Below are 12724 nucleotides of genomic sequence, written 5' to 3' on the forward strand. Positions count from 1 at the left end.
TCTCTTTGCTACTGTTTGTAGGCATTAGGTTCAATGCTTCCATGATATACAGACATTGCCTACATATAGGCCTGGTCCTAATAGTGAGATGCTTAGTTTTTACAAATCTATGCCAGCCTGAGTGTTTTGACAGATGAGAGACATAGAAGAAAAAATAAATAAATACCTGAGCTAAACTTGAGTCCCTATGGTGACATCAATATTTTTTTAAGTAAGGCTGTTAATCTTGATATGTAATCGTGAATAGAAAAAAATGCAGATCCTATCACTCATGTCTTTAACCCAATAACTTCCTTTTCTCTGTAGCAGCACAGCTTTCTCTTGACCCAAGTCCTGAGCTCGTGGGGTCGGGCAGGACTGGGAAATTCCACTTCTGAAGGCCTTCATTTCTCCAACACTAGTCAAAAAGCCAGATTTTATTCATTATTTCCAGCCAAAATTAACAATCCTCCTTCCCCCTACCACTTCACATCTGAATCTCAGCACCTTTGTCCCTCCATTCCCTTCCCTCCATGTGCCCCACAATCTTTGTTTTTCTGTGTGACAAGCTTGCTCTCAGGGCTTGCATTCATGTTGTATGCCACTGCAGGACTTCAGAGCCAGGGACCAGAAAGAATTATGGAGGGGTGAGAGAGCACCTTAGAGGGTGGAGCAGTGCACACTTAATTTTAAACTACCGTTCCTTAAACTGATAATTGGAAAATCGATTGTTGGTGACCTTCCTATTTAAGCTTAAATAGACTGTGAGTGGCTAATCCCTCTCCATCCCCTTCTTACCTTTCCCTTCCTTGAAGAGGGCTTCCATGAAGAATAAGCTCTGCCTTATTTTCCATCTCCCTGTATTGGGGGCAGTTGTTCAACTGCACTAAACTTGCAGTGTAAGCAACAAGACTGGTCTGCTTCTGTTGCACCTTCACTGTAGCTTCGTGTTTGTCCATCTGGAAAAAAATTGCCCTTTATCACATTTCTGGGAGTCAGAGCAGTACAATCTGTGCTTTATTGGAGTTAAACTGCACAGTCCACAAAGGGCTCTGGGCAGGAGGCATGTGGAAAAAGCAGACTCTGGCATTTGAATAACCTAACTACAAATCTTCAGTCTTTATCTCAAGTTCATCCTCCCTGAACACCTACGGAGAACTAGTGACTGCTCTACTCTTTGACACACGCAAAGACTTCTCAAATGCCTTGTTTTCTGGTGTCTGTGGCTCATAAGATGGGTATGCATCTGTATATCGTATCATGTAACATGTGCTCCTCAGAGTACAGCGCTTGGCAAAGTTCTTAAATGATGCTGCGGTTACTTTCTCACCTTGTGGCCAGTTGTGCTAAAAAGAGTTGGTTGGTGAATTGCGGGCAAAGCTGTCCAGCTGCTCTTGCTGTGTGAAGTCACAGCTTTATGACAGGGAGACAGAATTCACACTGGAAGGAGTGAGGGGAAAGGTGAGTGCAAAACCTCTTCCTCAGTACACAGAGGAAGCAGGGCTCTGCCCTACGTATGATGAGGTTGAATTGCACGGCCCAAGACTGTGCAGCAAGCATGTGGAAAAGCAGACAGATCTCTAATCTTTATCATAAGAACATCTTCTCTGATCATCTGTCTTGGAATCTGCTTGGGTTTGGCCTTAAAACTTTTTAAAAATATACTTTTATAATTTTCAGCTTGGCCTGTGTGATGCCGAAGGTGCAAGATTTGAATTTGGACCATAGCATCTGTCAAGGAAGTTGTTGGGAGGTTTGTGGGTGGTAGGAAGGAGGAGTTTCAAGCAGCCGTTGGATCAGTTCTGTAAATAGCTGGTTGGCTAAAGAGCAAGTTTTGTTTAGAAAGTGCAAAACCCTTCATAGAAAACTTTTCATATTATTAGCCAGCAAAGGAAGCAGAGCTCAACGGAACCAAACCCTGTTTGGGATTTGTGAACCATTTTTTCAGACTTATATTCTGGCACCTCAAGTTAGAAACAGAAAATAATCTGCGGTTTCCTCTCCCCTAATGAAGAATTTGGAACGGGCTTCACTCAGAAGTGAGATTTAACTTGGTATATTTATCATGGCAAATGGAAAATGAAAAAAAAAATTAAAGCAGTAAAAGTAATGCATGCTATAGGAAAAAAAAAAAAGGATTACATAATCAGCATTTCTGAGTAACAGATAGACAGGAAAAACAATTGTTCATGTAACATCCACGGAGACTTGCAGGTGGGTATGTATATGAGAGTCAGCTGTCCAAATGAGGATTATATCACTTCTACACTGCCTGCCCTTTTCCCATGGATTTTTCTCTCTATTATTGTCAGACTTTTTATTTTAAAAGTTGCTTTATGTTCTGAATTTTTAGTCTTCAGAAGTTCCTCTGAAGTTTTCACTCTGTTCTGATGACACATGTGATAAGGACTGACTGCTAACAAAATTCAGAGAAAAATGTAACCAGAGCACCTAACCAAGGTGGGTTTCCTTTTCCTGTAGTCAGAAATTGTCCTTGTGGAGACACACAATAGCCACAGTAACTGCTATCTAGCTAATGCTAGCAGAGTAGCAACATGTTTTAATCACCTGAGTTTTGCAGCTGGATGTTATCAGTTATGGACATGAAATGCCATGCTGGGTCAGACAGTCAATGAAGCCAACTTGAGAGTGAACTTGGTTAACTTCATGGCTGAGTTTCCAAGTTAGCTTGGTGAATGAGTTTCTGTGCTGCTTTCCATCTGAGACAAGCATATTCTGCCATGCAGAGGGAATGTGTACCAAGAAAACAGCTCTTCACACCTGCTCCACACAGCTCTTGCCACCCCCTGAGTCTGCAGAGCAGCGGAGAAGCGGGCCTGCTGCCTTGAACATGTCTTTGTAGGCAGGTGAAACATCTCGTGCACTCATTATCAAAGGCATGATCTACATCGAACAGAAATGTAGGATTGCATGAATGACACTTGAAAACATCCTCTTTTTCCTGAGAGAGAGAATAAATTAATGGATTTAAGGGGCAAAAGATAATATTACTGTCATGGAGTTTTTGGCAGTGAGCCACTGGGGTTTCTTCTCAGCCTTTTTTGTAAGGCAGTTCCCTTTGTAGGAATCCTATGGGAAGAAGTGTCTCTGGACACGTTCAGGTGGTAGAAGGATAAAATTCCCAACAATCATAATCCCATCTTCCTCTAGGGAGCCCTTGAGCTTGGAGGTCCTGGAAAAGAGGCGCTTGAAATCAGTGGCTCCTTAACTTCAGTACTCTTTTATCTACTATAAGCTGTTGTTCAGGATCCTGGGCTGCCTACGTCTATTTGTTCAAAGCTCACCCCTGTGATAGCCAAGTGCCGTAAACTCTTGGCCTCACTATGGCAAAAATTTTGTTCTCTGAGTCGAGACCTGCCTGGGTGTAATGGGAAGCTGAAATTATCACTTGTGGTGTATGGGTGAGGAATGAGTCAGCCCAGGAATAAGCAGTGCTGGTGTAGTGCTTCAACAAACCACCAGCTTTCTGTGATGGATCAGCACCACAACCAGAACAGGGAGTAGAGGAATAAGAACTGCCGTTCCCAGACTAAAAATAACGCAGATGGGATTTTTGTCTGCTGTGATCCTCCTGTTGTAGCTGGAGACATCTGATAGCAGTATTACAAGAGGGAACATTATGGTAAAAATGGTCTGTGTGGAACTCCATAAAATATGTAACCGAGTTATGAGGCAGGAATTTTATTGTTAGCTTTTAACGTTAGGTTAGCTTTTTAACATTAAAGTATACTAAGTCCAAGCAGGAATCCCAAAACCGTCCATTTTGGCTTTAGTGCTACAGGAAAAAGAGATCTATTTCTAAGCAAAAGGCTGAAGAGATACTATTCCACTACCAAAAAAAAAAAAAATTTCCAAGTTCTTGGCTTTAGTTTAGGTGTCAGAATGGTGGAGCACAGTCAGATCCTACAGACTGGTTCAGTCCCAACAGAAACAGAGTTCAGGGTGACAAACAGCATGCCCTGCCTTCCCTAATACTAGCTGTTGAACCCCGGGTGATGTTTGTCAATGCAGGGCATGCAGACTTGTGCTCCATTTACATAATGTCCAAATAAGAAGATTGCAAATGCTGTTTCATCAAACTAGGTACAGTGTAAGAAACTCTGAAGAGTCAAGCGCACTTGAAAAAAGAAAGCCAAGTGTCTGTGTTGTAAAGAAGTAAATGTCAAATACAAAAGTGTGGGCAGTAACACTCCAGGCTACTAGTTAGTATAAAGTTCATGGAATTTGTTCCATTAATATTTTTGCCATGGGTTTGTACTAGCAGTCTCTGTGTTGCATCTTGTGCCTGAGGTAAACAGGTAGCAATCATGGGAGGAAAACACAGAAGAAAGATCTTATGTAGAGAAGTGGTTCTGTTCTGTGGCTATGTCCGGTGAAGAGCTTTCCTGGGCTATGTTGCAGCATATTATAGAAGGTGTCCATGGTAGTAACAATTCTTTTGTGCATCATTTTTTTGTGGCTAGCAGTAGTTCTTCCTGTGGTGTGAAGGGTCTACAACTACCTGAAAGGAGGATGTAGCGAGGTTGGTGTTGGTCTCTTCTCCCAAGTTACTAGCTATAGAATGAGAGGAAATGGCCTCAAGCTGCATCAGGGGAGGTTTAGATTGGATGTTAGGAAAAATTTCTTTACTGAAAGAGTGGTCACACACTGGAACAGGCTGCCCAGAGAGGTGGTGGAGTTACTGTCCCTGGAGGTGTTCAGAAAACATGTAGACACGGCACTTTGGGACATGGTTTAGGAGGCATGATGGTGCTGGGTTGATGGTTGGACTTGATGATCCTAGAGGTCTCTTCCAACCTTGACGATTCTATGATTCTATTCCATGATATCTTTATTTATCACCCCATAGAATCACTCTTACTAACAACAGCAATTGCAATAAAACTAGGACTAGTACCATTTCACTTTTGATTCCCGGAAGTACACAAGGCTCATCCCTAACCACTGCCCTGCTGCTATCTACAGTAATAAAATTCCCTCCAATCATAATTCTCTTCCTAACATCACACCCGCTTGACCCGGCTCTATTGACCACTATAGCTGTCACTTCTGATGCTCTGGGGGGCTGAATAGGATTAAACCAAACTCAAACTCAAAAGATCCTAGCCTTCTCATCCATCTCACACATGGGCTGAATAACTATTATCATCATTTACAGTCCAAACCCTATTAACCCAAGTCCTCACCCTATTAACCTTCTATCTCTACTCCCTAATAACTGCCACTGTATTCCTCACCCTCAACACAGTCAAGGCCTTAAAGCTCTCCGCAATAATAACACCATGAACAAAAGCCCCCGTGATAAACGCAACCTTAATAGCAACCCTACTCTCCCTAGCAGGCCTACCCCCACTAACAGGCTTTCTGCTGAAATGATTAATCATTCAAGAACTTACCAAACAAGAGATAACCGCACAGCAATAACAATAGCCACACTCTCACTTCTAGGCCTATTTTTCTACCTTCGCCTCGCATACCACTCAAGAATTACACTTCTGCCAAACTCTACTAATTTCATAAAACAATGCACGAACAAATCAACAAACACTCCAACTGCTATCCTTGCCTCCACATCAATCTTACTTTTACCCCTATCCCCCGCAATCCTAACAGTCATTTAAGAAATGATTTTATTTTTTGCCGTTCCCAGAAAGAGATGCCCTTCAGATAACAGCTTTGAGAGGAGGTCAAACAGGTGAGAAAACTTCTTCCTCAATTCCTTGCGTGTAGAGGCAGCAAAAATCAGTGTACTGTCAATGCCTTTTCTCAGAGAATGTAAGCAGATTACCAAAAATATCCCTAACATCATATCTTGTGCATTGCTTTGGTGAGGCATGGGGGGAAATGGCTTATTTTGAGTTGCTATTTTACTTTAACCTAGCTCCAAATCTCCTTCCAAAGTAGCTGACAGCCCATACTTACCCACAACAAGAGATGTGCACACCCTTTGCTAAAATCCCATAAAGTCAAGGACCTCCATCCATGGGAGTTTCATCCTAGAGGCTTTCCATAGTTACAGCTGTGAATTGAGGTCATCACTGGACATTATGAATTCTATATATTTTCTTCTGTAGCTTGCAGAGGTGTTTCCTTTTATTCTGATTCTCTGCATATGCAGAGTCTAAAATAAGGGGGGTGTGGGACTGAGACTAGACGAGTGTTGATGGGCCTTATTGCTGTAACAACCAGTGCAGATATGAGGGAAAAATGTGGAAGAAGTGGAAGAGGACAACAAACTGGCTGACTGAGAGAAGTGGGTCTGGGGATGGAGAGGACAGGAATTAAATTGGGATTTTGACAGCAAGTTCACAGAGATATATTGGGTTTGGTTTAACTAAAAGATAAAGAACAGGATGAGGTGAGGAATGCAGGCTCGGAATGGGGAGGCAATGAAACTGAGGCAGAGATGAGAAGTCAGGAGTGGAGAAGAGGAAGGTCACAGTCAGGGTTGTCTGTGGTGGGATGGAGCAGAAGGACTCTGGAGCAGGGCAACTAGAAGGGCCTATACCTGCTCAAGAATGCTTCCTTTGAAGGCTTAGGTGGAGCCTAAAATCCCAAGTTTTACTGTTTATCTGCTGTCAGTAAAAGTATATGTCAGCCCTAGATTATAGAGACCTATATCCAAAGTATCTAAGCTCCCATCACAGTCAGAGAAGATTTTAGGAAAGGATTTGGCTGCCTAAGTATCCAGGCCTGCACCCACTTTTGATGCCTCAGAAAATTCAGTGAGGTTCCCTAAGATACCCAGATAACTGTAGACACCTACTTTCAGACAACTGTGTTTCAGCTGCGCTCAACTCAGTCCCAGGAGTCCAGAGGGATACTCAAATGCAGACTGTGCAGAAGATGAGACACAGGGTCACATAAATGCTTGCACACAGGTAACCAAATATAAGTGTCTATGTCTGCAGTCTGCACCTGAGTGCTAGTCCAAATGTTTGTGAAACCTGCAGGCGTGGTATTTCTCTTAGCCTTCACTAATGTTTGGCCATAGAGTTGACAACAATGTGCTTTTGCTGTAAGTTGCTGTCCTAATTCAAGTGGCAGAGAACAAGAGTTTGCAACTACCCAGTGTGCAACACAGGGAAGGAAGGAGAGGAGCGTGTTGCTCCATGAGGAACTCCTTTGCTACACAACCTTGGTTCCTCCCAGAGCAGGTGCATCCTGTGGGGAAGAACAGAGTGCATCATGTGATTGAAAACAACAGCAGGATGCAAACACAGGGAACTGAATTCAGGCTGCACCAATAGCATTAATTCCAGCATTGCCTTTCACAGCAATGGCTTGGACCTTCTGCTTTAATATTCCTTTTTTCCCTCTTTCAGTCTTATATGCCACATATGTTTAGAGTGTTTTCATGAAATTTAATTAGAAAATTGCATGTGTGAAGCAAGTGATGCAATACTGATGGTGGAGTAACCTTTGGAGAATAGAAGGCTTGCTGTCATCATTCAGCACTTGTGCCAAATAAGTCAGCTCCAGCTGACCTAGCTGTAAATGGGTGTTTGATTTTTCTGGCTAAGGAGTCAAAGACAGCTTTGACAAAAGCACTTAGATAATTCACTTGTTGGATATAGCAGTTAAAGGGCCTTACTCCTGGAGGTCAGCGTAGCTGGGCTTGATATCTGAATGTGGTACGGTGGGCTGGTAGCATGATAAAGCTGTTTTCTGAGCTGAAGGCAGATGAGTAAGTGCTGAAGCAAAGCTCTCTGCTTTCTTTGTCATTCTAGTCTTTTGAGGCCTCCTAAGTGCTTATATAGAAGAGAAATCCCTTGTGTGAAGGGATGTGACATGAAAATAATGCTGACTGAACAGGCAAGTCTTAAAGGATTTGGACAGGAAGAAGAAAAAAGTTATGTCATGAGGGAGTAAATCTCTTTGGGGTCTGTTTACACTCAGATTTTATTTAATCCTGGTGTTCCCTGGACTTGAAGAAATGTAAGAGCAAGGTGAGGGGGACTGGGCCAATCTTTCACCTTGCCCCTTGTTTGTTAACAACGTGTAGACCTCCTCTCTGTTACGCTCATCTTCCTTTTTCTCCCTCTACTGAAGTTCCTTAAAAGAAAATCCAAATTGACTTTCTTATCCAGGAGCTGGAAGATTTAGGTTCATCTATATTGAATATTTAGAACCCAGGTAAGCTTTCTGAATGTGGTTGTCATGTCTGCCTTAGGACACCTTGGACCTAAAGAGAGACTCTCCTCGCCTCTGGTGAAGTGACCCTCTCCATGGGTTTTATGGTGTGGTTACAGCACAGGAAACGAGCAGTTCCTCTTCTTGGGATTCTTAGTCTTGTCAGAGTCAAAAAGAATGAGTCACTTACCAAAGTAGCCATGTTGTTGTCTGAGAACATTTTGGAGTTCCCGTTTTCTGTTCTGTGGCTTCTGACCCTTTCCACTGCATGTGGATTATCTCTCCACACTCATTCTGCCATGAGGGCAAGACGCTTGTGCTTTTTACAAAAGGAAGCTGTCATTCACACTCAACACAGGAAAAGAGGCAATCGGCACAAATTAAAACACATAGAATTCCATCTGAATGCAAGGAGGTACTTTTTCAATGTGAGGGTGGTCAAACACGGGAACAGGTTGTCCAGAGATGTCCATCTGTGGAAATATTTGAACACCATCTAGGCATAGTCCTGGGCAGCCTGCTCTAGCTGACCCTGCTTGAGCGGGAAGGTTGGACAGGAGGTTCTCAAGCCTGACCTGTTCTGTGATTCTGTGACGCAGGAGTTGCAGATTCTGGAAAATGGCAAAAAACTTTTGCAGCTTGCAGCAGAGCCCTCTCATTCAGCTTGCTTGGAAGGAGAGTTTCACTCCTTAGGGGGCTGAGTGAGGTGGCATTTTCTCTGGTTCATAGAATCACAGAATGTTCTAAGTTGGAAGGGACCCACAAGGATCATCAAATCCAACTCCTGTCCCTGCACAGGACAGCCCCAAAATTCACAGCATGTGTCTGAGGGCATTGTCCAAGGGCTTCTTGGATAGCGTCAGGCTTGGTGCTGTGACTGCCTCCCTGGGGAGCCTGTTCCAGTGCTCCACCACCCTCCGGGTGAAGAACCTTTTCCTAATATCCAGCCTAAACCTCCCCTGGCGCATCTTCCTGCCATTCCCTTGGGTCCTGTCATTGGTCACCAGAGAGAAGAGATCAGGGCCTGCCCCTCCTCCTCCCCTTGTGAGGAAGCTGCAGACCACAATGAGGTCTCCCCTCAGTCTCCTCTTCTCTAGGCTGAACAAACCAAGTGACTTTAGCCACTCCTCTTATGGTTTTCCCTCTAAGCCCTTCACCAACTTTGTGGCCCTCCTCTGGACACTCTCTAGCAGCTTTGTATCCTTAATGTACTGAGGTGCCCAAAACTGCACACAGCACTCGAGGTGAGGCCGTGCCAGCACAGAGCAGAGCGGGACAATCACCCCCTCAACTGGCTGCAATGCAGGGCTTGATGGACCCCAGGACTTGGTTGACCCTCTTGGCTGCCAGGGCACACTGTTGGCTCTTGTTCAACTTGCCATTGACCAGAGCGCCTGGGTCCCTCCCGGCAGAACTGCTCTCCAGCCTCTCGTTCCCCAGTCTGTATGTACATCCAGGGTTGCCGTGCCCCAGGTGCAAAACCTAGCACTTATCAAAATCTGGTAGTTGCAGCCTACCAGTATGGTCCTTCTCACATAATTTCTCCTGTCAGGCCAGGTACTCTCCTTCCCCTTTCTCCATGTCCTGTGAACACCTAAACCTGGAAAACATAATACCTGAGATGCTGGTATGCTGTTTTCTAATCTGCTCCACTTTTGGAGCAGCATCACCTCTTTGCAGCTCCTTCTCCACCTCACTGATAAATGCTGTAACGTGGAAGTGTATCTTGTTTCCCTGACAGAGAGGGATTTGTACCCCAAATCTAGCCTGCAGCCTCTTACAATAACAATAGTGATACTGCTGGTCAGTTACTTTCCTTCCCACTACTTAGAATCACCATGTCATTCAAGCAGACCTGCAGTACCCATAGAATAGTATAAAAGTAGGTAGAGTACACATAGGGCCTGGATGTTTTAAAGACAGACAATGGACAGTTCAGCATTCATGCATAAAAATGTTTTATTGTAGTGAACTTACAAACGAAAAAACCAAAAGTCTTCCTGCTGCTGGCTCAAGGCTACACTGAGCCATAAAAAGGCAGGTAAATCCTATCCAAAACAAATTTATACATTCCTATATGTAAAAACACATTGCACTTCCAGTCATTTTTACAACATAGGTACATGCCTGGGTGTTTGTTTGTTTGTTTGGGGCTTTTTTTGTCTTTTTTTTTTAATTTAATGAGCTGCAGCTTTAACTACTTAAAGATGGAATCAAAAATATTTCCTTACAGGAGTTTTTGTTGTTTGGGTTTTTTTTTCCCTCATAAAAGGAAACCTGACGATACTTTTCTTTCTGCTTAGCCTGTCCAGTTTATTTAGACTAAAAGCACATGAGTTTTACTTGATACATTCCCATAACAACCTTGTACAGCTTCAGTGGCTCTAAACCCAGGCTCGGTATATAACACTAATGCTGTTCAGTGGTCAGCTCATTCTCACCACCAGCAAGCAGGAAGGGGGAATGGCAGCAGATGCAGGGAGTTTATGGAAGAGTGCTGAGGTGGCCTTGATGGCAGAACAGCTCTTCCTTACTTGGGGTAACTACCAGCTCACTTCTTAATGCAGAAAATCAGCAAAGTATTGCATCAGCCTGGCACACGTGTGACAAATGGCATGGAGTCTGTGACCATACAGAAAAGAAAAGGAAGGTGGGACAGGTTTTAATTGTCCTTTCAAGTGTGCAAATACAACACTGTTCATCAACTACTAACTAGTTTTTCCACACAACAGGTTATGTACAGCAAATTCACTTATATTTTTTACATAGTAATACACAGGTCTTCCTCACCACCATCTCTTGCAGTGAAAGAATGTGACATGTCGAGGTGACAGACACTTCAGGAGACTCTCAAGGAAAAAGAAGTTCATGCAGACCTAGCTTATTCTTGGTCTCTTGAAAGGGAAATCTTACCAAGGATGAACAAATGTCTATTTTTACAATATTTACTTTGTACAGTGCGAAAAGAAGGGACACGCTTTTTAAACATAGGATTCCTTAGCATACTGGATCTGGTCTACCTCAAAAACTGGCTGGCTGCACCTCCGAGCCACATACTCAAGTTTGTTCTTTTGACAGGATTCAGACATGGCTCTCATTCGGTAGACTCCTGGAGTCACAGGTAAACTCACACGGGAGTTTAATCCAACAGTGATGCTGAGGGTTTCAGTTTCCACATCAGAATCCTTCGCTGCGGAAACTCTGCCACTAGGTAAATCTCTTAGAGCCGTATATGCTGTGTCCTGTGCACAGCTGCTGCATGGATGAGGCGGCAAAGCATCTTGGTTTGACACCTTTAATCTCATAGTTTGAACTGTGAGACTGTGGGAGGGAACTTTAGTGGCCAGGCAGTTTTTAGTAGCCTCTTCATAAGAGGGTGGTCTTCCAGGATTCCTCTGGTCTACCTCTCTGAACACTTCATCAGCTGACCTGAAACGGGGCCTTTGCTGATACACTACAGGCAATGGTTTGTCATCATCAGGGCTGTTCTCCTGGACAACTCTGCAGGAGAACTGATCTTCTTTCTTTGTGAAACTGTCTCTCTGAAAACCCATGTTTTTTCCAGGCCCCCAACTCTGGGTTTTTAGTAGTGTTTTCCTGCGGTTTGCAAAAGAGAATGACATGGAATGCTTTTTGATTTCTCTGCTAGGCATACTGCAGTCTTCGACGGCCTTGGTGGAAAAGGACTGGGGCCTATTTAAAAAAGTTTTTTTAGGACTAGAGGGTGAAACTACTGGGGAGCTGGTGAAGACTGAGCCATCAGAGCTCTCCAGGGAGCAACTGGAGGAAGTTTTGGGTAGAGAGTCAGTTGATAATTGGGAAGGTAAGATTGCAAGCCGTTTCTCCAGGGCCTCCAACCCTAGCTGTTTCTGCTGAACCGGAAAATTGTCCTCACTTTTGTTTAGCTTCTGATTCGTTATCCTGCCTTCAAGGTGGTTCTGGGAAGACAGGTCTGGCTCGGAGTACCTCCTGTCCATCGTGCTGATGTCATTTCTGAAATTAGTCAGTGAAGGGGCAGAGACGCGTGTTGGATTCCTTCTGCTCACACTAGTGGTCCTCCCTTTGGGATGCTCCGTCTGAGAGGTACGGGGGCTGCCTTCAGCTTCAGGATCTGGGCTGTCATAGGCAGAGTCATTCTGATGAGCAGCACATAGGTGTTCTGTGGGGAGAAAGCACCTGTTAGTTTTTACTGACCATCTGAGGACATTAGGGAACTATATGGGAAGAGTTCCTCTAGAAAAACACTGCAATAATGTATTGAACTCTATGCAACACACGTGTTTTCACAGATGTATTCCCATACCATATTAAAGAATTTGCCCCAGCAGTCCCAGTCTGTGACAGCCCCAGTCCTTTCTCATACCTGTGGAGCTGTCTGTGTGTTCCGGTGATGCCTCAGCCAAGGCACAGACAGAGAAGGCAATGTCCTCCCCAAATATTTCTGAGCAGTTGTTTATGAGGAACTCCACCAACACTGTCACCTGCACACAGAAAGGTTATTCCAGTCAAAAGGTCTGAAAACATATTAAACAGTCTTTCTGGCTCCTGCCTTTGTATGAAGGACAGCACAGAGCAGGGTGGCCTCTGCCAA

At 44.0% G+C, this 12724-nt stretch overlaps 1 protein-coding gene and 1 pseudogene across 2 annotated transcripts in view; one reads left to right on the plus strand and one right to left on the minus strand.

Moving 5' to 3' along the window:
* Positions 1-4773: 4773 nt before the first annotated feature.
* Positions 4774-5621, plus strand: LOC142055613 (NADH-ubiquinone oxidoreductase chain 2-like; annotated as a pseudogene).
* A 4453-nt stretch (positions 5622-10074) lies between these two features.
* TAGAP (T cell activation RhoGTPase activating protein) overlaps positions 10075-12724 on the minus strand; it is a 54600-nt gene continuing 51950 nt past the window's right edge. For both annotated transcript variants that reach the window (XM_075087827.1, XM_075087826.1), the window contains exons 11-12: positions 12497-12614; positions 10075-12292 (exon numbers count right to left, since the gene is read on the minus strand). In XM_075087827.1, coding sequence (XP_074943928.1) covers positions 11115-12292; positions 12497-12614 — 1296 coding nt within the window. In that variant the 3' untranslated portion in view covers positions 10075-11114. The remainder of the gene's footprint in view (positions 12293-12496; positions 12615-12724) is intronic.

This window comes from Phalacrocorax aristotelis, chromosome 3 (assembly GCF_949628215.1).
Source record: "Phalacrocorax aristotelis chromosome 3, bGulAri2.1, whole genome shotgun sequence".
Taxonomy (NCBI): domain Eukaryota; kingdom Metazoa; phylum Chordata; class Aves; order Suliformes; family Phalacrocoracidae; genus Phalacrocorax; species Phalacrocorax aristotelis.